This window comes from Artemia franciscana, chromosome 5, assembly GCF_032884065.1.
Source record: "Artemia franciscana chromosome 5, ASM3288406v1, whole genome shotgun sequence".
Classification (NCBI taxonomy): Eukaryota; Metazoa; Arthropoda; class Branchiopoda; order Anostraca; family Artemiidae; genus Artemia; species Artemia franciscana.
The window spans coordinates 32647111-32671634 of record NC_088867.1 but is presented as its reverse complement, the minus strand read 5'-3'; the positions used below and the strand labels follow the sequence as shown (position 1 = coordinate 32671634).

Below are 24524 nucleotides of genomic sequence, written 5' to 3'. Positions count from 1 at the left end.
AAAAAATGTTGTACCTATCTCAATATCTGGAACTGAAACCCTTTTATTTAGATAAGGCTGACGAAGAGTATATTGCAAAAACGACTTGTTCAAGCGGGTGGTAGTTTCTTTTCTTTGTTACTGCTAATAATTGCGGGACTTTGAAAAATGTGGTAGGTTTGTATGTAACACTAGTAGGTTTGTATTTTAAGCTACACACATAGTTTGTTTAAATTAAATTACGCATAATCTCGTCGGGTGAAAAATCCATCGGACTAGGGCAATAAACTGACGAGGCTCCCTAATAGCAAATAACTTTGAGGTCTCTATTGTAAGGGAGTGCAATATTTGTCAAACTATTAAAAGGAAAAAGACACATGAACTGCATAAGCGGTATGGTAAATTACTGAGAAGCTCGTAAAAATCATGAAATTTCAGGGAAACCAAACCTCAAGACACACATCCCTCTCCCCTCCAAGTTAAGCTGAAGTAAGAAGTAAAATGGCTGAAAGTTGACAAGGAAAACTCTGAGATTATCTCCCGTCATTGTTGTCAACCTTTCAAGCAGGATTCTAAAATATTATCTATAGAACTGATACATTGAGATCTGCTTGACTCTGAGGTCGGCTTTCAAAACGAGATTGTTCAAGTCACCGACGATGATTTCTGGCGAAATCTACCTCTGGATTGACATCTCTTTTTCTGGCAAACACCTTTGCACTGTCTATGAAATCCTCCGATATTATTTCAAAAAGCTTCTTCATAGGTTCAAGCATCTCGATTGTGTCGATGATGTTTATCTCCTCTTCTTCAAGTTTTTCTGTTGCTATCCTGATTTTTTAAATGATTTTGTTTTCATAAGCATGAGGCAAGCGACAAATTAAATTTTAAAATCCTTTTCAGTTGGCCGCTAGCCGCTTGTCACGAAGTCAGTAAACTGCAAGGCATGAAATCATACAAGCACTAGTTACTTCGTTTGAAGCAACATTTGTTGACAGTCAAGGGTGACAGTCAACACAAAAGTTGTTTTTTGACAAAATTAAGAATAGATTACCTTACTGTTATGTACATAGCTTATACATGAAAAACTAGATGATAATAAGAAGTATGCCCTCCTGACGCATCAGTTAAGACCTCATTCAATCCAGAAGACTCATTTGGATATAGTTACTAAATCTGGCGGAGTTACAAACGTCTTTCACAGTAAACTAGATCACTAAATATCGGTTGTTTCCGGCTTGTGTCGTTAAAGCTATAGCTTTTACTTATCAAATTCTATCAAAGAATTAGTATTGATTAGTAATGCTAAATTAATCGTACTAAATTATATAAGAATTAGTATGCTAAAAAAAATTTTTGTCCATATGTAGTTTTGAAAAAAAAATTCACTAACTTACTACTGTAGTACAAAAATTAGTTGCAACACCTACTTAATTTCCAATAAATACGTGTCTTAAAGAGCAAAACTTTAACCAGTTTGCTACCTTTGTTCCTAATCCTGGGATAACCTGCATGTATCCTCGACCATCCCTTTAGTGTAAAGCTGTTTAAAAACACATAGCACAAATTTTTATAGAAGTAAACACCCATTCCACCCTCCCAACAAAAATTCCGACTGGCACCCTTCCTATCGACCCAGTGATTTCCAATGTGTATGAACAAGGTTGAATTTGGGAAGTAAATTTCCATTAGGTTCCAGGTTCTGATCTTTGTATTTGCCATTAAAAATCCTTACGAATAAACTTCGTGTTGCCAGATGCACCAAAGGAAATACTTACCTTTCCAAATAATTTAGGAAGCCCATCAGAGATACCACCCTACCCAAATGAATAGGAGAAAATCGTATTCATTCTACCATGCCTCACATAGCTCAGTTAATCAAAATGGACTATTTATGCAAAAATAACATATATGAAATTTTCAAGTGTATTTTTACCTTCCCTGGATTTAAAGAGGCATAACTTAAATATTCCCTTAGAGATAACAGACAATACATAAACCACAATATTTAAAAATTCTCACCAAAACCCTCCCCCCAACAAATTGAATGCAGACACATTTTTGGTTAAAATAATCACAATCGCGCCATCACCACCGTCATCTATAGACTTTAAAAAAAAGAATTCAAATACATTACAAACAATCCTAATGCCAATAATTTAGAAGTTTCAAAATCTGAGCATTCTCACGGGGCGGGGGAGTGTAGCTCACCCTTTGAGAGATCTTTGGAACTTTTTTTAGCACTTATGGAGGGCATCTTCTTCTGATTCCATACGACAAGTCTTACCTATTCTCTCTAAATTAACACATACTATAGACGGATAATTTATTAGCAAACGCCAAAGAAAAGAAAAACAAACAAACATACTTTCAGACACTAAGAAAAGATTACTTTAAAACTGTGGATAACAGGTACATTCCAAAACAATGCTAACTAAGACTGAATCTAATTATGTTATTTAGCAGAAGTTAGTCGGCAAACAAATCATTATAAATACACAGTTCAAACTTCTCGCAACATAAAAGCGGATTTTACAGTATTTATAGCAGGGCATATTAATATAGGCCTAATTTTAGAAAAGGAAGGAGTCAGAGCATTTACCTGAGGACTAATTATAAAAGCGTAGTTTATGCTTAAACATCCATTTTTGTGCATTTAACTGCTTAATTAGTATGTTCTTTTTATTGCCATATTACTGGAGCTGGATGAGCTGCTTGGACAGCACTTACAGGGTATTTTCCTTCCATCTACCCTCACTAAGTGCAGAAAAACAGCCTTGGACTTCTCTATGTGGTATCCCAAAGAAACAATTAAAAATGATAGATTAATGGAACTAAAACAGTTTTACGAGAAAACAAGAGTTATTTCAGATGTTTATCGACAGCAAAACAAAAGACAAACAATAGAAATGAAGATGCCCGAAAATCAGTACCCTAAGTTATATTAGATTTCAGACAATTCTACATACCAGCAGTGAGCTTATTTATGTGTTACCTTTGTAGAGGTTAACTTAAAACTATTGATCTAATTCAATGTCGTTTCCGTTTTTAATTTACAACAAAGTGCATTGCTTTTGTTCAGCAAAGAATGAGAGTATTTGAAATTCAGACAAGTAATATCGTAATACCTTGGAGGCTTGAGCCTCGAATCAGTATAGAGATTCTACTCATGATAACGATAATAATATTGTCATAACAGAACCGAAAAGCATAGGTTCTCTCTTTTTTTTTTCTTTTTTTTTCCAAATATCTCTAGATTCAGAATTGAATATATGAAGCTATCCTTACTGTTCCAAAGGCGGTTTGTTAAGTGAACAGTTCAAAAACTCTGCTCCATTCAATAAAAAAATGATACTATCTGATTATGCAAGTTTCATCAAAACTGAATATCTCTATCACACGCTGGGAATAGGGAGAGCTAAATGGTGTTCTAATATTTCCTGGAATGCAGGCATCGGCTTTCAATTTTCTGATTTATTCAGATACCTTACCGAAGCAATACAAGTTATGGCAAGATCAGTCAATCAATTATGAATATTTTGATCATGCAAACTAATAAAGTTTATCATGGACGAGAGGTTGATCCTTTAGGGTAGCGAATCTCCTTAACAAAATTACAAAAAAGATGGAAACTCATGGATGAAAGTGGAGAAATGTAACAAACCTAAACCAGCAAGGACATACTTCTGTAAAATGAAAACGGTGTTGTTTAGCGTTAGTATTTGTTTCGTTCTTTTCAGTAATAAATTGCCTTTTATTTAGCGCTTTTAATTTCACCTCTTTTCGCCGCTAAAAATTTTGAATATAAAGCCAAATAATTTAAAAACGAAACTTGAATTTTTAACTTTTTCAAATGAGCCTCAATTTTTTTAAATGCAATATATTTTGGGCCGCGTAAACAGAACTTTCGGTGTGTCCTGTTTAAAAAGCTGGCCCATTCATTTAATTTACAAGCAATGCTGAGCTGTCTCGGACGAAATCAGATACAGCAACAAAGAACATAAAAGGAGCATGAATTTACTCAGGACATACCATTTCTTATTCCTAGCCACTTTCTTTTTTTTAATGTGTAAATATAAATATTTTTAATGCTAATAAAAACAAACTTTATGGTGTTTGATAGCATTGCTCTTTCCTTTATAATTAATCCTGATGAAAATTTTCAATCGGCTACGTTTATTTTCATATCTAGTTTATTCTTATTTCCTGGAATTTTGAAAAGGAATCAACTCCTTATCAGAAGGCACAGGTTTCTATGACGACCACCTGCTTAAGAAGGCAGACCTCAGACTTAGAACTTTATGGAGTATAGAGAATACAGAAAACGGTATACTGTACAAAACAATTAGTGCTTGTAAAGCAATATACTAAAAACGACCCCAATATGCACCTAAGAGTTTATATAGATGAAAACAAACTAACTGGTCGACAATGAAGGTGCCTTTATATCAGCGTTTAGCTAAGAAACCAAGCGAATTGCTTTCCACTCCCTTTGAATGCAAAAAAAAGAGAGAAAAAGGGTAAGAGCCACTTTTGAAGTATGTTACAACCCAAACATACTCCTACGAGTACATTAATCTCATTGCCGCAGATTCGTTTAAAAAATGAATAAATTAATGAACAAAAAACGAATAGAACAACCATAAGAAACATGCAGATTTTCCGATGGATATTTTTCTCATGAATTTTTATAGGCCGGGGAGGGGGGATTAAAATCTTGAATAAGTTAATTTTGCTAGAAAGCTTCATATTTTCTCAAAAAGTACAACATTTTACTTTTATTTCATTCAAGGTTGCTTACTCTATGAGGGGGGAGGGGGATATACTTTTTTTTTAAATTGATTTGGATGAATATACGTCCGAGTACAAATTTGTTTACGGTCTAGACAATACCGATTTCAAAGGTCACAATTAAACTTCAAAAGAATATTGTAGCATTCTATATTCTACCACAATTAAAGCTTTGCAAACGAGAATCAAACTATAAAATAATTTAAAAACAAAATTACAATTGATTTTACTGAACATGGCACTGACATACAATTATTATACCCAGCACAATTAGCTAGAATTATTCATGAATGAATGTCACAAATCCGTTAGCTAGAACTAACACGATAATTTCGTTGTACCGAGCTTTCAGGTGAATGACCAATCATAGTGCTAGAATCAGTCATAGAAGCGTCAGTAGAATGGGGAAGACTTCCCCACCCCTAACATCTGTAACAACTATATGTAGTTCAATTTATGTCGTCTAATGTAAATTTGCCCTTACACTTTAGCTCTTTTAAGCTATATTCACTGTGTCATGAATTTGTCCATGAGATTGTATTGCTGTGTAGGTCACACTTAGATGATATATCCTGCCCATGTAATTTAATTATATCAAAAAATCTCCGAAGGGTTGCCTTATCCAAATTGTTAATTGCATAATCTGTACATGATATAAGAAATTTTTGATTTTTAAACCACCACTTATGTCCATTCATTTTGTTTCTTTAAATAACCGGTAATTATTCTTCATATCCATAACTCAGTTATTCTTGTCAAGTTCTATGCCAAGTTTCACATAATTACCCAAATTTTCACTTAAACGTTAGCCTGAACCCTATGACATTTTTCAACTGAAGTAGGATAGCATAAATATATTCCATAATTGGAACATACCTGTAAAGCTTCTACCCATGCTCACACGACATTGATTTATCCTCCTAGCCTCCGACCACCCACCATGGTATGATAAGGAACTATCTAAAAAGTTTCAAATGAGGGAGCTCTTTCTCCAAAATAAAACGTTTATATTAGAGCAAATGTGAAGAAATTTGACACGCGGGAGGGGGCTAATGAAGAGAAAAAATAACTAAAAATGCAAATTATAGAAAATACAGAAAAGCATGAAGGAAATCGTGCAAAATCTCGAAATAAAAGGTAGAAGTATAGAGATCATGCTCCTTATTCCTTTCACTCAGCGTGTTCTATCTATAGACGGTCCAGGTAGATTCCCATTATCAGACAATTTATTCTTTCCTTCCCCTTTTAGAAGTTCTACCTGTACTTTTAAAAGACAAAGAAATAATAAATCTTTTGAGAATTTACCTTCCTTTAATTGCTTATTATTTTCTCTTGTATTAGATAGTACTCTATAATAATATCCAGTTCTAAAATATTTTTAGATAAAAAATGCTTTAGTTCAGGCATTAGTGTGATATATTACTTTTCTCTTCCTTACTTCGAAGACCAATCGTGACTAGTCATGCATGCGGACAATTCATTAAAAAAAAGATAGAGGGCACCTTCAATAGCATTCCATGATTATTATCAGTGTACAAATAATTACTAAAGAATTATGTGAATAAACACAAGTAGTACCATACGCGACGCAGGGATTGCATTCTACAGATCAAACGAAATCCTTTTTTAATCATGAAACAAAATATTCGTCTAAAAATGACATGAAAATCTTCTGGTTTGTAAGGGGCTATTAATGCTTAGTGCCATCTCAATGACTATTAGCAACATTTGGTTTTAACAAATACTTTGGGATAAGAAATTGGTAGACGCGAGGACAGCAATAAAGTCAAAATGAAATACAGCAAGCATTTGTAAAAGAACGAGATGAAAATACCGGACCTGTTTCACTCTTTCTGCTTCATTTCTGATTCGCGAGCTTCAGTTAATGATTAAACCGCATGGTTTTATCTATAGATTTGTATGTCAGTGGAGCTTTAATTACAAATTAAGAACAAATTTTCAACTTGAAATTCGACAAAGTTAAGAATTAATGAACATCCAGAAAGGTTTGAAGTGTTGACGGTACTGAGCCCGTATAAGAAATATTACATTCTTTTATAACGGAAGCACACAGACACTTAAGTGACATATACTGAAGAGGATTGACCGTCAACTTCTGCTTTTTCTCTTGAAGTATTTTTGTGAATTTTCGTCCTTTCGAATCAGGACTGCAGAAATGCGCCCCAGATTCAAGAAGCTGTTGAACCAGCTCCTGATTATGAGGGAACAATGCGGCAGCAATATGAAGGGCCCTTCTCCCTTCATTATCTACTGCATTAGGATCACATCCAGCTTCGATTAAAATTTTACAAGCCAAGGCATGACTCTTATTGTGTGACTGGAGTCTATGCCCGCTATGCTGAAGGGGTGAAGTGACACTTAAATGTAATAAGCTCATTCCATTACGAGCGGTGGGTTTTAGCTTCAATGTTTCATAAAGGCTTTTCGTAATAAAAGTCTTTTGGGCATGGCTGATTGGCTCTATTCTCGCCAGAAGCTGAACCATCATTACAATCACAGTCAAAATTCGTTGATAAGTCGTCAATTCTCTCTCGGCAGCTGGAAGTTTTTCAATATAAGCGACACCTATTCGTGCTTCTCTCAAACACCTCGTAAAGACAGCCATTACTTCCTGAAAGTTTAATGGGGGAGGGACATGATCATTATTTCTTTCTTGGCTCATTTTGTCCCTGACTGATACCATATGATTGAAGAGTTCGACAAAAGAGAGAAATGAGCTTAAAGTCAGGCAATTGAGCGGCTCGAGCAAAGTCTGCTGCATTTCTAAGGCGTACATCCAAAGCTGAAGACAACGTTGAAACTGGCCAGAATCGGCATAAACGGCACCTCGGTAACGTAGGTAATAAGAAGTTTCAGGATGCGCTGGACCGAGAATCCTTTCACGTATGAGTAAGGCTTGCATTCTCAGGGCATCTGGATCAGAAGCAACTTCCATTAATTCTTCCTTTGTCGTAAATTCGACTGCATTCTCAAATGCAGCAATAGTAGACTGTCCCCTCGGTTTTGGTATATGGGGCCCATCAACTGGGTACCTATAAAAAAAGAGAAATTCGAATTATTCAACAAAGTACAATTTATTCTATTCCTAATTTGAAGCTTTTGAGAAAGAATTCGTCTTTTCTTTTGCTCAAGATGCCTTAAACAACACTGGGATATAAACTTGACTTCCTATAAATGGCTTACAGCAGAGAGTCACGAAAAAAAAATTAAAAAGGAGTTGCAAATTTGTGTTTACCCAAGACGTGCAAGAGGGGAGAGGGAGAAGGCAAGGAATTGAGAACAAGTTCCCCACTGATCCATAAAGTGTCATTCCATAAAATGATACATTTTATTTTTTTATTTATCTTTGGAGAGAGAGAGGGGGTGAGGGGGGACTTTAAAATTAAATTTACTAGCTTCTATAATGAAACTCATTTAACTGTTCCATTTTTTTTCTTTTTTTATTACTATATGGTTTTTTCACTCGAATGGTCGAATTCTTATAAAAGTACCTCAAAGAACCCCTCCCCCCCCTGACAGAGCCGATATTTTCAAATCAAAACTACTCGCTGCATAACCAGCTCATATTTTATAGATTAATAATGACAATAAATTAATACGTGAACTTAGGCCCTCAACCATAAACCCACTAGTCTCTAAGGTGCAGTCTAAAAGAATATTTTCTCTTAGAACAAACTAATATCTGCTACTACTACTACACCTACTACTAACAACTCACTGTAGTACCACGTCATTTGAGGTCCACATATCTTCGCACGTTTCTTTTCCATCCCAATATATTCAACGCTTCCCTCTTTAGACCCTACCAAGAAGTTCAAATTTCCTTTAAATCCTAACTTACACATCTTCCCATCCCATTGTGGAATAACTGAGGGCTTTTCGTTTGGTCCTACATGGTTGGCCAAAAATAAAATATATTGAAATACAAGTGAGTGCTTGATTACAATTTACAAATGATTTAAATCAATAGAAGGTACTGAAGCTTATTTTTAAGAACCAAAATCAACAACTGTGTCTCCAAAAATAGGCAACAATTCTAGGGCATCCGTCCATTTTAGAATTAAAGACTGTTCTCTTTACAGCAAGTTGAAATTCTACCAAATAATTAGTAACTATAATCATCATATAATTATCCAATATTAAATAAAATTAGAATTATTGCAGAAGTATAGTCTAGAAAATATCTACTTCTGAAAAAAAATTGCAACTAACATAATAAGACTGTTAAAGAAACAAGCACCAGCTCCTAATTCTCAAACAATTTAACCGCACAGGAAAAAATAAAGATACTAGAGCGCTTGAAATTTGTCTTAAGCACAAAGATCGTAAATTTTTTCATTCAAAACCAGATAAAAAAAAACTCATACATATACGAATATTAGATTTATTTTAGGCTAAGCGTTACCTAATTTAAATGATTCATTTGTAAATTCACATTTTGCATATTTCAAAATTAATATGAAGTTGCTTATTCCTTCATTGTGCAATTCTTTAAACTTCAACTTTTTCATCTGTCTTTTACTGTTTGTTTCGCAAAATAGTTAACTGAAGCTACACCCGCAAAGATTTTCAGAGATCGTAAAAGCAATTAACGTGTTTTAACTTATAACTAAAGATTTTACCAACATAATTACTTTTACGCAATATATACCTTTCAGAGAGTGCTCTTGTCCAAATACGACATGCAGTTGTAATGTTCCTTTTCCTGTCAACATACGTGGCACCTAGGAGCTCAAGTGCATTGACCCTCTCATCTCGTCCATTGACAAGATTCCTGTGACTTATCAAGTACTCAACAATTTCTTGATGACCACAGACAGCAGCAGCAAGTAATGGAGTCATTCCTATGAAAATAGACATAACTCCAGTAAGATAAGGACCCCACAAGTTGCACAAATTTTAAAAATGAGGAATACCCATAACAAAAAGGTTCATTTCCCATTTTTTTTTCTTCAAGACTACAAATAAAATTTAAGTTTTTCACAAGAATAGTTTTTGTTTGTTAAAGGATTGAATTGAGCGTAAATCTATAAACTCAGATACACACAACATCGGGGCAGGAGGGTTTACACTTGACGTTTTTATCTTGGCCTTTAATTTCCTATCCATTTGGCCACCTTGTAGTTTTTTCCGTTTTTACGACGTTCTAATTAATGCTGTATATTTGTACAACTGAATATACAAAATTTTTCGTTGCTATTTAATCCTTTAATAAGAACATGTTGCTAGTTCTTATTTTCATTATGTTTCAAAAGAGATAGCTCTGAAAATGACGACTGAACATATGTAATTGGTCGATCATGCAGTTGGTGCTTAAAAAAGTTTAGGAAAACAAAATGCAAAATAAAAAATAAAAAAATTAAGACCCCCAAAGGCTAGCTTGTTTATCACGAAACACAACACCTGTAAGTCAATAACGTTGTCTACAATTATCTTTAATAAATAAAATAAAGGTTTCTAGAAAAGTCATCAGTTTATATTAGACAAGGAATGTCATGATATACTAAAAAAGCTGTGTGATGGTTCAAATAATAGGATTAAAACATATCTATGCTAATGAAAATTAATACGAGATTCTTCTATTCTTTAAGTAAGACAAGCTAACCTGGAAAACTTATTTTACTTTGAAATATTTGCCCAGACGGCCATCATAAGATTGACTAAGGTACATAGTCTGTCAAAGGTATCCCGATGAGTTAGTATTTCAAGCTTAGTCGTCAAATATTGATTTTCACTATACTGAGAGAATTATTTTCGTTTGTATTACGTTCCGTTGATCAACAAGTCGTTTTTGCACTAATACTACTGTTTTTGATGCCCTCAAGTGACAATCTTGGAACGTTAAATAAACATCAAGGTAATATCCGTATATTCTACTAGAGAAATAAATTTAAAACCAGTAAATGGTATTACAATCCATAGTCTCATAATAATACACCACAAAGTTATATTTTCACCTACACTAAAACTTGTTTTTTATTAATTAATCACATTGTAGGCACAATTTAAGGGGTGGGGGGTAAGTCGCAGTAATTATTCCTGCAACATTCTTTAGGTGGTATTAAATGCAACTGCTGGGATTTGCTTTTCATAAAATATTTCCGATAAAGTCTATTCCGGATCCCCTGCTATCCCTTTCACAATTTTCCTTCTCATCAAGTTTTTTAACTGGTAAAACTGGTCATGTTAAAATTGGTTATTTTACATATTTTACCGTGATTTTGCGGACCCCCGTAAAATTCGTATTTTACCTATTTTAGGCAATTTACATATTTCATCTATTTTATCGGTATTTTACGTATTTTACCGGTATCTTACATATTTAACTGACATACTTTACAACCCCTTTTAATTTTCAGAGCACAAAAGTGCGAAGAGCCCGGCAGAAAAAGAATTGAATAGGATTTTGTTTTGTGTATCGCTGTGCTCCGGTTTAAAAGGCTGTCTGTCTGACCTAAGTCTCTTGTTATCACAACGATATAGCGTGATATAGTAAACGTAATTACAATTTTAAAATGGTGAAATATTAGCTAAAATAAAATTATAACAGTTCTGTGAAGTATTAAAGACAGAAAGGGTAATAAGCAGGTTTGACTTATGACAAACAAGAAAAAAAATAATATTAAATAGCCGAGAAAACGTCAGCAAGCGGACAAAAAAGAGTCGAAAATGATACAAGAAGATATTTCGTCAAGGCCTTCCACCCAGCCGTCTTGAGTGCCCAATTAAATAAAAAAAAAACAAGTTTTTTTTAACGGAAAGTAAGGAGCTACATTAAATCTTAAAACGAACTGAAATTACTTCGTATATGAAAGGGGCTGCTTCCTAATCAACGCCCCGCTCTTTACGCTAAAGTTTGGCTCTTTCTCTTAAATCTAATTTTTAAAACAGTAAAAACTTTAGCGCAAAGAGCGGGGCGTTGATGAGGAAGCAGTCCCTTTCATATACGAAGTAATTCCTGTTCGTTTTAAGTTTTAATGTAGCTCCTTACTTTGTGTCAAAAAAACTTGTTTTTTGAACGTTTTTCTGAACATTTTTGAATCAATGCATGTTTTGGTTTTGGCTCTCCGCAGATGAATAATTGAAGCGAAATTTGTATATTTATATTTTTTGGCTAAATGGCTTTCTCATAGTTTTGATCGAATGATTTTGAGAAAAAAAGGAGCTGGGGAGGAGGCCTAGTTGCCCTCCGACTTTTTCGTTATTTAAACAGGCAACTAGAACTTTTAATTTTTTACGAATGTTTTTATTAGTAAAAGATATACGTAACTTACAAATTAGCTTACGTAACGAACTTCTGTATTCTCATGTTCTTATTACGTATATGAGGGGGTTCATCCCATCGTCAGTACCTCGCTCTTTACACTAAAGCTTAAATTTTGTCCCAATTTCTTAAGAATGAAGCCGTAGAATAAATAGTTGAAATTACTAAAAATACTTTAGCGTAAAGAGCGAGGTGAGCCCATCAAATGCGCAATAATTTCTGTTCGTTTTAAGTTTTAATGCTGCTTCTTACTTTATTTTTCATATTTATTTTTTCATTGTTTTTTTTTTCATAAACTAGAAAATCCTGCGCTCCCTTCATGAAAATTTTCTTCCCCCGTGACAAATTCCTCCAGGGAAGTTCCCCAAACATGAGCCCCCTCTTCTCAACCCCTCCCCCAACCAAAAAATCCCTCTGAAAACGTCTGTACACTTCCAAATAAACATTACTATATGTAAGTACTAGTAAAAGTTTGTAACTTGTAGCCCCTGACACGGGGACTGTGGGGGAGTAAGTCGTCCCCAAAGACATGATTATGAAGTTTTTTTACTACGCTGAACAAAATAGCTATCTCATAATATTGATCCGGTGATTTTGGGAAAACAATTAGTGTGGGAGGGGGCCTAGGCACCCTCCAATTTTTTTTGGTAACTTAAAAAGGCGCTAGAACTTCTCATTTCCGTTAAAATGAGCCCTCTCGCAAGATAGGACAACTGGGTCGATACGATCACCCCTGAAAAAAAAAAAAAAAACAAACAAATAAACACGCATCCGTGATCTGCCTTCTGGCAAAATATACAAAATTGCACATTTTTGTAGATAGGAGCTTGAAACTTCTTCTATAGGGTTCTCTGATATGCTGAATCTGATAGTGTTTTCGTTAAGATTCTATGACTTTTAGGGGTTGTTTCCCTCTATTTTCTAAAATAAGGCAAATTTTTCTCAGGCTCGTAACTTTTGATGGGCAAGACTGAACTTGATGAAACTTATATATTTAAAATCAGCATTGAAATGTGATTCTTTTGGTGTAGCTGTTGGTGTCAAAATTCCATTTTTTTGAGTGTTGGTTACTATTGAGCCGGGTCGCTCCTTCTTGCAGTTCGTTATCACGAACTGTTTGAAAAAAAGAAGGATAAGTAGCCTTTTGAATTAGCTCTACCTAAGCAGAAGAGAGACTGAATCAAACAAACCAAGAAAAACTAAGCCAGAATAAATGAAAACCTTCGCCAATTACATTGGGCAAGAATTCTCTGCTTAGTGACTTGGTTTGCCTACTCACCTAATTTTCAATAAAAGTGTGGTCAAGTGATCTTAATTTAAACTGGAGTTAAATATTAATTGAATCCTTTAATTTTAAGTTATAGTAAATTCAATCTAATGGAATATCTCCAGTATCTCTATTTAAAGTAAGGTCTCTATATATGAAATTTTTTTTTATTTCAATTGCCTTCCTAAAAGAATGTGGGAAGCCTCAAATATTAAAGTTGCCTGATCAGAAATAACTACGTGATCTGGAATTTCAACGATGTGGAGGGTCACAGTAGAATCAATATCCTCATTATTATTCCTCCCTATCGAACAGAGAATCCTTCCTTATTTTCCTTAAGGATAATTCCAGATTTTCATTACAAAGAAGACTGAACTTTTTACTCTCCTGTTTAAGTCAGGGGCAATCGTATTGCATTACCAATAGTAAAAATCCATAACGGATAAGTGTATTAATATTTCTCCGTTTATTTTTTTCCAGAAGCATTTCATGTGGAAGGGGTGGTCAAATAAACTTTCGAGGGGGCTCAATCAGTTGAAAATTGTAATTTCCAGTGCCCTTTTCTAAAATTTAGCCTGCTTTTCAAACAATCACTTCTGAATGAGTTGTTACTGACTACAGTTTCTAATAGAAATTCTTATTCGAGCTTTATGTATGAAAATATTGTCCTACTCTTAAAAGTTAAAAACACCCTGTCGAAAAGTCGATCCTAAACTGCCTAATAAACACCTCTCTCACCTTCTCAGCAAACTCGGGGGTTCTCTACTACTTTTCTACTACTCAGGGGTTAGCAATTTACCTAAGAAGAACTACAGAACTAGAAGCAGTAAGATAAACTCACACGCTTATTCACCCTACAATGGCCCCAAATAAGCTTAAGGTTCATAAAGCATGAGTATCATAAATATTTACATTGTTTCATGCAGGATATATTTCATCTGCGATAAACTTCTATTCCTCTTTATTTTTAGATGCTGTATTTTAGAGAACTTGTATCTCCAAAACAAGCTGCATCTACATCTACAATTTTACAAAGCCTACATCTACGATGAACCTGATGAAAAGCACGACAACCAATCACAAAATTTCAAAACAAGAACTGAGAAGAAATCGGACAAATTTATACACCCTCGAAATAATATGATCTGAAAAAAAAGACAAATTAAAAGAAAAGTAAAATACTCTAACATGAAGTCAAATACGTATGCATCCAGGATTTTTCGTTCGGGGGGGATATTTTATTTCGGGGGTTGCTTTACAAAAAATATAAAAGAAAATCAAAATTTGTTTATAAGCTTTTTACGGGGAAGAGGGGGGGGGAGCTAAGCCCAGAAGTTGTATACGGCCTTGATGTCATAATCATTGAGTTTATAACTTTTTACTACATGACTATTTAACATGTAATTTATGAAAGTGGCGCAAATTGATCACATTGTTATCACACGCCAAAAACAATGCCAATTGCTTCAGTCGAAGTGTTTCAGCAGAAAAACGTGATTAGTAACAATGCATAAAATCTGATTTGGAAAATGGGCATAGTGAAAACTTTATACAATATTGTTAAATGACCACGCCCTATGTTACGAAAGATATAGCAACTATGGGTAAAGCTCTCTGCTTGCGAAAGACTAATTGCGCAGTTACATTTATTGGTAAATATAGATTCTTAGTAAGGTCTGACGGATTGCCGAAACAAATATTCTGGTCCACTAAAGGCGAAGTTATTTCTTCCTAAAAATAACCTTAATTATCTTTTATTAGAACTGAAATTTGTCTACTGACTCTCTACGATGCTACTGACAATTCAGACACTCAATAACGAAGCTAAATACACTCACTCACATAGAAGGGGACACTGAGTAGACATCCGAGCCCTCCCTTCCCCCCGGGGTTCTAGGAAAACTCAGCCAGAAAATTTCCACGGAAAACTGTTTCTTAAGTATAATTGACCGCAGGAAAACTTCCCCCATCCCAAAAATTATCAACAGATACTCCGCCCAAGATTGCTTGCTCCTGAAACGCTCAATTCCAGGAAAATTGCTCGAAAAAAAAAATATTTGTATATATTCCGACTTGTACAAGACGCTTGTACAATCCTACTTAAAAAAAAGTTTCTGTTAAAATAAAAATTGACAACAATAGCTTTTAGCCAAGTCAAACTTGCCACACTATGGTAATTAATTGCTTTTTGGATGTGACCTCGTTATGATCATATCGTACACATCTTGGACCAATTATGCGAACATTCCCACCGCCACTCCCTGGGAGAAATCTTTGCAGATATTCTTATGCCAATTGTTTGGCTATCTATAAGCACCATTAGCTCTATAAGCTGTAATGGAATGGGTAGAGATCAAGGTCTGATTTCCAAGGTCAAGGTTTATAATAGGTTTTATTCTAGCTTGAATTTGCCCAAAATAAATAAATAATCTCAGAATACAAAAAAAAATGATGGCAATGTACTTTGAGCCTTTCAGAGTTAGCAGACTAGTATTGACTTGGTAAAGACCAAATTATGTCTAATATATAATTGTTTTGTTTGGCATGCCATATGGAAGGCATGGTCGTAGAAAGGGAGTTCCCTTCAGGGATTTCTAAGCAAATATACCCACTAGGGAGGAATGCCTGGAGTTCCCACCTATTTTCTGTAAAGCAACCCTAGTGGGCAAATTTTAAGGTCAAGTTTTCACAGGCCAAATTTTCCTTTGGAGTAGGTGTAACTAGAGGAAATTGAGCGTGACTTTTCTTGAGGTGACTTTTCTCAGCGCAATTTCTCATAGATCCTGGGGACAGCATTACTGGCAAAAAGTTTCCCTGGACGATTTTACCCGAGGTAAGGTTTTTTGGGTAGGTTTTTCAGGAAGAAGTTTCCTAGGGACCAGTTTTACCAGACTAAGATTCCGGAGTTGAGTTTTCCTCTTTCCGGGGAATAATTTTTCAGAGGGTGGTTTTCCTATTAGAACTATAAAATATCTAGAATAGAAATATTGTGCAATCTTTGTGGAAATTTATAGATCTTTAAAAGTTTATAAGTCTGGCCGCACCAGCGAGCTTTTCTAGGAAGGTCCCCCATCCTGCTCCCTTAAAAAAAAAAAAAGAATCTTTGCAAGTTCTCAAAGTGCTATAATAAGGACTCGATTGTTTGAATATCATACGATAAAACTTATTTAAGGTAGTATTCTTTTTATAGCACTTGGTATTTACCAAGTGACATACAGCGATCGCAAATTCTGTCTGTCTGTCTGTCTGTCCCGGTTTTGCTAGTTTGAGCACTTCCAGATAAGCTAGGACGATGAAATTTGGCAGGCGTATTAAGGACCAGACCAGATTAAATTAGAAATTTTCCCGATCCGACCATCTGGGGAGGAGTGGGGGGACGGTTAATTCGGAAAAATTAGAGAAAATGAGGTATTTTTAACATACGAATGGGTGATCGGATCTTAATTAAATCTGATTTTTAGAAGGATGTTGTGTCTCAGAGCTCTAATTTTAAATCCCGACTGGATCTGGTGACAAAGGGGGGAGTTGGAGGGGGGAAACCTAAAATCTTGGAAAACGCTTAAAGTGGAGGGATTGGGATGAAACTTGGCGTGACAAACATGCACAAGTCCTAGATACATGACTGACATAACCAGAACGGATCCACTCTCTTTCGGGGAGTTGGGAGAAGGGATAATTCTGAAAAATTAAAAAACGAGATATTTTTAACTTACGAAGGAGTGATCGGATCTTGATAAAATTTGATATTTAGAACGACGTCGTACCTCAGATCTTTTATTTTAGATCCCGAACGGAGCCAGTGTCATTGTGGGGAGTCGGGGGGACCGGAAATCTTAGAAAACGCTTAGAGTGGAGAGATCAGGATGAAACTTTGTAGGAAGAGTAATCACAAGTCCTAGATACGTGATTGACATAACCGGACCAGATCCACTCTCTTTGGGGGAGTTGGTGGGGGATCTAATTCGGTAATTCGGAAACATTAGAAAAAATGAGGTGTTTTTAACTTACGAATAGGTGATTGGAACCTAATGAAATTTGATATTTAGAAGGACCTCGTGTCTTAGAGCTCTCATTTTAAATCCTGATCGGATCCGGTGATATTGGGGAGAGTTGCAGGAGGAAACCGGGAATCTTGGAAAACGCTTAGAGTGGAGAGATCGTGATGATACTTGGTGGGAAGAATAAGCACAAGTCCTAGATACGTGATTGACATAACCAGACCGGATTGGCTCTCTTTGGGGGAGTTGGGGGGGAGTAATTCGGGAAAATTAGAAAAAAATGAGGTATTTGTTACTTACGAACGGGCGATCAGATCTTAATGAAATTTGATATTTAGAAAGATCTTTTGCTTCAGAGCTCTTTTTTTTAATCCAGACCAGATCCGGTGACATTGGGGGAGTTGGGGGGCGAAACAGGAAATCTTAGAAAACGTCAAAATTGAGGTATCTTTATCTTACGAACGGGTGATCGGATCTTAATGAAACTTGATATATAGAAAGATCTTATGTCTCAGATGCTCCATTTTCAATTCGCAAATGGATCCGGGGGAATAGAGGGTTCGAGGGGGGAAAATCAATCTATTGATTCTTAGGATTTTGCTCAAGCTCATACCATATGAGCTCTTGGCTCTTCCGACCTCGTTACAAGTGCCATATGAGCACTTAGCTCTTGTTATTAGTCTTTTCCAAATAAGTTTTTTTTTCCCAGTAAATAGCAATACTACTTAGACTAAAATAATCAAGTCAAACTTAAATAGCCAATATTGTTACGGGTAAATAAATAAAACATAAAGCGAACAGAAATTATAATGAATATTCTGTTCAAACAGGCAAAGAGCAAAAATCACCACGGACGAGAGTAGGGCTGCAGCTTCCTTAAACTCTTCAGAGACTAGTGTCATTTACACTTTACAAAAAACGATTTGTAGTTTGAACTACATAATAGCAACGACAAAAAAAAGACAATCACAATACAAATCAAAATTAACGAATAAAAGGCATAATGAATAATACTAGGGCTACTGACCCCTTGAACCTGTCAAAACGCCAGCGTCCTTTGTCCTTAACTAAAAACGATATGTATTTGTAGCAGTGTATTTTTATTTGTCAGCACCAAATAAATAAAATAACAACCAAATTTTATTTGTCGGTTAACCAAATAAAAATAAGAATAATCGCAAATGCTAATCAAGGTTAGAGCAAAGAAAATAAACTCTTAGAATGTTTGCATTTGACTTTGAATGTAATCTTTATGGTTTAAAAGGATACTTTTATTTGTGAAAACTTTTCATTTCAATTCTACTTCATTCAAAAATATAGAAAACCTGGCCCCTGAGAAAACTTTTCAAGTAGTAGGGACAGTTTGAATCGGTTCTTGGATCAAATTACAAAAACTACGAAGAAAACTTGAGCGAACTCAGGCTCCCAACCCTGGATGAAAGGAGGCACGAAACATTGATGAAGTTTGGAGCTGACATCCTGAAGTCCCCAACGCACCGAGATATCCTGCCTCAGTTTACTTCAGTGACTCACGCACACAAGACGAGGGTGGCAACTTTTAAAGAGGGGAAAGAACTGTTAGAATGCCCGCCTACACACTCAACGACAAGATTTTTAAACTCCTTCGTTCCATACTGCGTGAAGCACTACAACGACAATATCCTCAAATCGAAGTGATAGCTCATCATGTGTGTTCTTTATGTTGCGTCTTTTTGCGTTTTTTTTTTTTTTTTTTTTTTTTTTTTTTTTTTTTTTTTTTTTTTTTTTTTTTTTTTTTTTTTTTGACGATACCCATGTTATTGCATTGTGATAAAGGGAAAGAATAAAGATTTTTATTATTATTATTATTAAGTGGAAACTTAGATAACCGTTTATATTTTTAAAAAGCCATTTACTCCAACCAAATCCTATAGGGAAAGTATTTGCGGAAAACTGTACAGTGGTAACTTGAACTCATATTGTACCTATTAAGGGTCGAAACATGTTTTCTAACCTTTGTCTAACCCATTGTCTAACCTTTTGTACGGTTTGTCCCTACTCTGCTCTCTTTCTCTTGATTTCCTCATAATTATTTTATAGTCCCCGCTAACTGAATCCTGGTACTAGTAAAATTGCGAATGAGCTTTACCCATTGTTGTCGTAGAAACTTCGAAAGGGGATCATTAGATTGGAAATTGCAAGAAATAGTGCCCTCTTTAAAAGTCAATAGTGATTAGAGGGCAACAATCCCATCCCCCCACACCCATTATTTCCCCAAATACGTCCAATCAAAATTTTGAGCCATTTCGTTCAGCGTAGTTGAAAGTTCTAGTATTAATGCCTTTCAGGATATCTTTTGAAAACCATTTATACATTTATAGCTTCTTCTGAATGTGTATTTTCTTTGGGAATCTATCGAATGTTGATTTTTGAACTCTACTGAACGGAATGCGTTTCCATATTTAATTAATTAGTTTTCTTTAATCACTGTCACAATTCAACGTCACGACAAGGACAGAAATATGAAACTGTCCTAAAAACTTCATATATTTTAAAACAACACAATATATTTTTGAAAATCACGCTTCTCGTATATTAATAGACCTGAGATGGATCCAAGGAGCAAAAAAGTTTTCATTTTGATGTCCTTGCTACTCCAAAATAAACATTGGTAACAGTTTTTTTTGCAAAATTCCACTTGGTTATTCGTTTTAATTAATGTTTGTTGTGGGTTTCATTTATTCATCCATAGTAAATGTGTTATTCATAAGCTTGATGTGCTAATTTATTTTAATTTATGTTCGTTTTAGGTTTTATTAACTTATTCATAGTAATTTCTGTTCGTTTTAGGTTCGACTCATTATACGACTTTGTTTCGTTTCGTCTGGAAGTTTAATATCGCTTTTTACTTTTCTTTAAACAACTGTTTATCTTGGAAAAGGTTTAAATTAACTTCTGTTCGTTTTCTATTGACAAATTATTGTCCTAGGTGAATCGTATTAGAACGTTTAGTTCAGCTTTTCTATTAGAGAACTATGATTTTGGATGAACTGTTAGCATATTTAAATAAATAAAAGTCAAGCTCATTTATAGAGTGGGTTCTGTTTTGTAGTCTAAAAAAAAATCAAGCATCACAAATTAATGTCATATCCCAAACAATTTGTCTTCACTGACATTATTTTGGTTTTGTCTATGTCCTGTACGTTTCAAGCCTACGGATGTCAAAATCAAAATATTTGAGGCATGTTATCAGCCAAATTGTTTTCCTCGCTGAGATCTTCTTGATCAAGTCTACATTCCCTGAAATTTTTAAAGCGGCTGTGGATACTTTTCTTCTTTTTTTTTTTTTTTTGTAGCGGCACGAATCAATACAGCCAAATTTTCGCCAAAATTATTTATCCTCTAAGTTTGTCTTGCCAAGTTTGCAACCGCCGCAGGCAGCAAGGTGATCAAAGACAGAAATGGGGGCAGGAAGCACTCCACTCTGAATTTAAATGTGTGTAGAAAAAACTGAGCACAAGTATTTGAAAAGAAATTAGAACGTTGTAAAGTTTTTGTAATGATGGTTTACCAATGTATTCCTAAATCAAGGGCACATTTAAAAGCTAACAGTAATTGTAGGAAATACGTTTCACTTATTGGAGGCTTGATTGGGTGGGTCTACCGTTCCACAGACCTCCTGCAACAGTCCTTTGTATCCTGAAATTGTTATTCTTATATATATTATTTTTTTTGTTTCTTTTTTATGGGCTAGCAATTTTTATACAAATCATAACGTGTGTAAATGTTAAAGAATACGGTCATTTTCTTGATTGAAGTTTATGTTGACAAAAAAAAAATAATCAAATAAATTTAATAGTTAAAACTGATGGATGTAGGCTGTATGGTAATGTAACAATGAGTTATCTCCTTCAGTGCTTTAGATCATTTGATATTTAAATGCTCTACTCGAATCCCCTAAAGCCACTAACAGAATATTGTGGATATGCTAGTTTTTATAACCTGGGTACAAGTAACTTTTTATAAACAGATACTGTCGTTCAATTTATCTCGCTCCTTCGTCGTTGATAGATTCCAAGTTTCACATGGGGGTTATAGTGCAACACTTTAAGGCAGATTAGTGGTGGCGCTTTGGTTCCATTAAACCTTCTCCCGACATCCTCTCCAAGAATTACCTGAAAGTATCACTGCTCCTGATCGAACAATTTTAAATTTACTACTCAAAATAAATACAATTAAAAAAAAACAACATGTAACTAATGTATTTGGTAGACAGCATGTAACCTTTTGCTCAGCCTTATTATTAGAGAGTAAGGAAGAATAGCTGAAACAAAAAAAAATAAATAATGGCGACTTTTAAAAAGCAAGGTAGCTAAGTCATGAAACAAAGATAACATATGAACATTTTAAAGGAGGCTGTCATACATTGGAAAAATAAACCATTTATCTTGGGGTCGATCTCCAAAGTAAGATAATATACACACCTAGCAGTTTTAAACTCTAATATAGAACACAGGGAGGACCATCAGAATTACGAGGGACCACTTCAAGAAATAAAGGATCTTGCCCCTCCCTCCTCCTTCTTATTCGATTGTCTTTATTCAATATCAAAATTATATTTTTATAATCCTCTTTCCGAATTATTCTATTGACATCTCTTAGCAAAAGGTTCAATAAAAGGGTGGCCATAGTCCAGGCAAACATAGGTCCTACGAGAATAGTAGAAATCTCAATATTGAGATAGGGTCAAAAACCCTCCCTTGGTAGATGACTACATTATCGCAGTCGACCTCCTCAACAGACAGAAAACATTAAAATTGCAAGCTACAAATATTATTTGCTTAAGACAAAATATCAAAATACCATAAGCATCCACATCCATTTTTGCTCCTCTTTCTATCAAAAGTTGAATGATCGCCAAACATCCTGATTCTGCGCAATCATGAAGTGCTGTGTTTCCTTTGACAGATTTCCGATTTGGGTCCGCTCCGGCGTCTAGCAGTAGTTGAGCTATTTCGATATGTCCTTTATAGCAAGATATCATCAGGCAGGTATGACCATGACGATTCGCTAGCTCAATATCTGCAAGAAAAAAAAAACAATAGTCCGATGTTACGAAGCTTAAACACAAGGGGCAGAGCTATTTTAGACCATTGATAACTAGTCAAATATCTTCAACATTTGTCCAAAACACAAGGACAAATCCTCTTTTTTTTCGCTTATTAGTTTTTACAGCACTTATTTATTAGTGGAAAAGTTAATCCAATCTATGGCAAATTTTCAGAAAAAGGAATCTTTCAAGTATAAAATAAAAAAAAAGGATTTTTAACTGAAAGTAAGGAGCGACATTAAAACTTAAAACTTACAGAAATTACTCCGTGTGTGAAAGGGGCTGTTCCCTCCTCAACACCCCGCTCTTTACGCTAAAGTTTGACTCTTTCTCTCAATTCTACTTTTTAAAACAGTAAGAAACTTTAGCGTAAAGAGCGGGGCATTGAGGAGGTCATCGTCCTAGTTTATCTGGAAGTGCCTAAACTAGCAAAACCGGGACCGACAGACCGACAGAATTTGCGATCTCTATATGCCACTTGGTAAAGTACCAAGTGCCATAAAAATCTGCGTCTGCCAGTTTTGTAAAATTGGACTGCCATACAAATCCTCCGTGACCGATCTCACAGATAATTTCAGCATTTTCTTCGCACACTGCTATCTTCCCTATCAAATGGGGTTTTTATGCTGCCAAAGTCAACCAAAGTTTCACTTATAATTCTGGTTTGTAGTTCTAATTTGGATTTCGTTCTCGATGATCTTCCAGAATTGCGCAATGCCACTGTTCAGTTTTATAGCAAACTTTTATTAAGTGATCACTTAAAGCCAAAGGTACATTTAGAGCTATTTTCTCGTAGATATGTCCTAAAACCATTAGAAACAAAGAGATCGTTTTGAGATGGTACTTTACCCAAGTACTTTGGATTTTATGCTATCAGAGGCAATGCTATCGTGTTGCCCATAGTAAAAAGCTATGAGGCTTCAATGTATTTTTTTTTAATGTGCCTCATATGGAAGGTGTGGTCTTATAAACTTCAGAGGTGGTTCATTCGACCCGAAATTGAATATCTAGTACCCTTTTTAAGAATCAAAAGTGATCGGAGGACAACAACCCCCTCACACGTTCGTTTTCCCTAAATACATCCGATCAAAATATTGAGATGGACATTTCATTCAGAATACTCCAAGGGTCAAATAACCATAGATTCGGGGTTGACGCCTCCCTCAGCCCTGGGACAAAGGCTGTGAGTTATGCAAGTTGCTATTGCTAATATATAAGGTTTTTATGGCAGGAGTGGTAACATGAACTTAGGAGGTGGCTCAGATGTTTGAAAATCGAAAGTTCTAGCACCCTTATTAAGATTCAAAAGTGATCGGAGGATAACCAGTCCTCCCCACGCCCTTTTATCCCCAAAAGCATCCGATTAAAATTTTGAGATATCCATTTTGTTCAAAATAGTATAACTATGCCTCCCAGGTTGACATCCTCTCCCCCCCCCCTTAGTCCCTAGAGCAATGACTGTAAGCTATGCAAGTTGCCCATTGTTAAGATATAAAGATTTTTTTGTGGAAAAAGGGCATATTTGATCCTGGGTCTCTAAAAAGGCTTTGGGCAATAAGTTGAAACTTAATGAAATGAAAACTTAAAAGGAAATGTTGAGGCATGCCGAACAGAATCAAAGCAGCCTATGTGCTTGCTGGTTGTGAAACAGGGAATATCTGCAATATCTAAAGAATGGCTGAGGGTATTAAGTTGAAACTTCCAAGGTATGTTTAAAAGCCGTTGAAGAGAGATTGGGGAGAGAGCAATCCTCCTCCCCCTTGCCCTTTTCAAGTGCTTCCTCTGATCAAAACTGATTTAATTTTAAAATTGTATTTTTTGCCAACTTAGTCAAAGATTTAATGTTTGATTTTGGGTATATCCGAGGTGAAACGCTGAGTTTGTTGAAGGGTACGTTATACCAAATCAAATGGCACTGTGTGCCAGGCACGTACGCAGAATTTTTTTTCGGGGGGGGGGGGGGCAAAACCTTCGAAACAGCAGATATAAAGTAGCACTTTTTTTATTCAGTAATGCAAAAAGCACATATATCGGAAAATACAGATTAGTTCTGAAAATACAGAAAATACAGATCTGTTCCGGTTATGTCAATCCTGTATCTAGGACTTGTGCTTA

General features: G+C 35.2%; 1 protein-coding gene across 2 annotated transcripts in view; it reads right to left on the bottom strand.

The window, feature by feature from the left end:
- Positions 1 to 2291: 2291 nt before the first annotated feature.
- Positions 2292 to 24524, bottom strand: part of LOC136027288 (protein fem-1 homolog C-like) — a 56390-nt gene continuing 34157 nt past the window's right edge. The window contains exons 4-6 of one of the 2 annotated variants that reach the window (XM_065704385.1): positions 22163 to 22381; positions 9443 to 9635; positions 2292 to 7823 (exon numbers count right to left, since the gene is read on the bottom strand). In XM_065704385.1, coding sequence (XP_065560457.1) covers positions 6758 to 7823; positions 9443 to 9635; positions 22163 to 22381 — 1478 coding nt within the window. In that variant the 3' untranslated portion in view covers positions 2292 to 6757. The remainder of the gene's footprint in view (positions 7824 to 9442; positions 9636 to 22162; positions 22382 to 24524) is intronic. The other variant, XM_065704383.1, reaches the window with a different exon arrangement.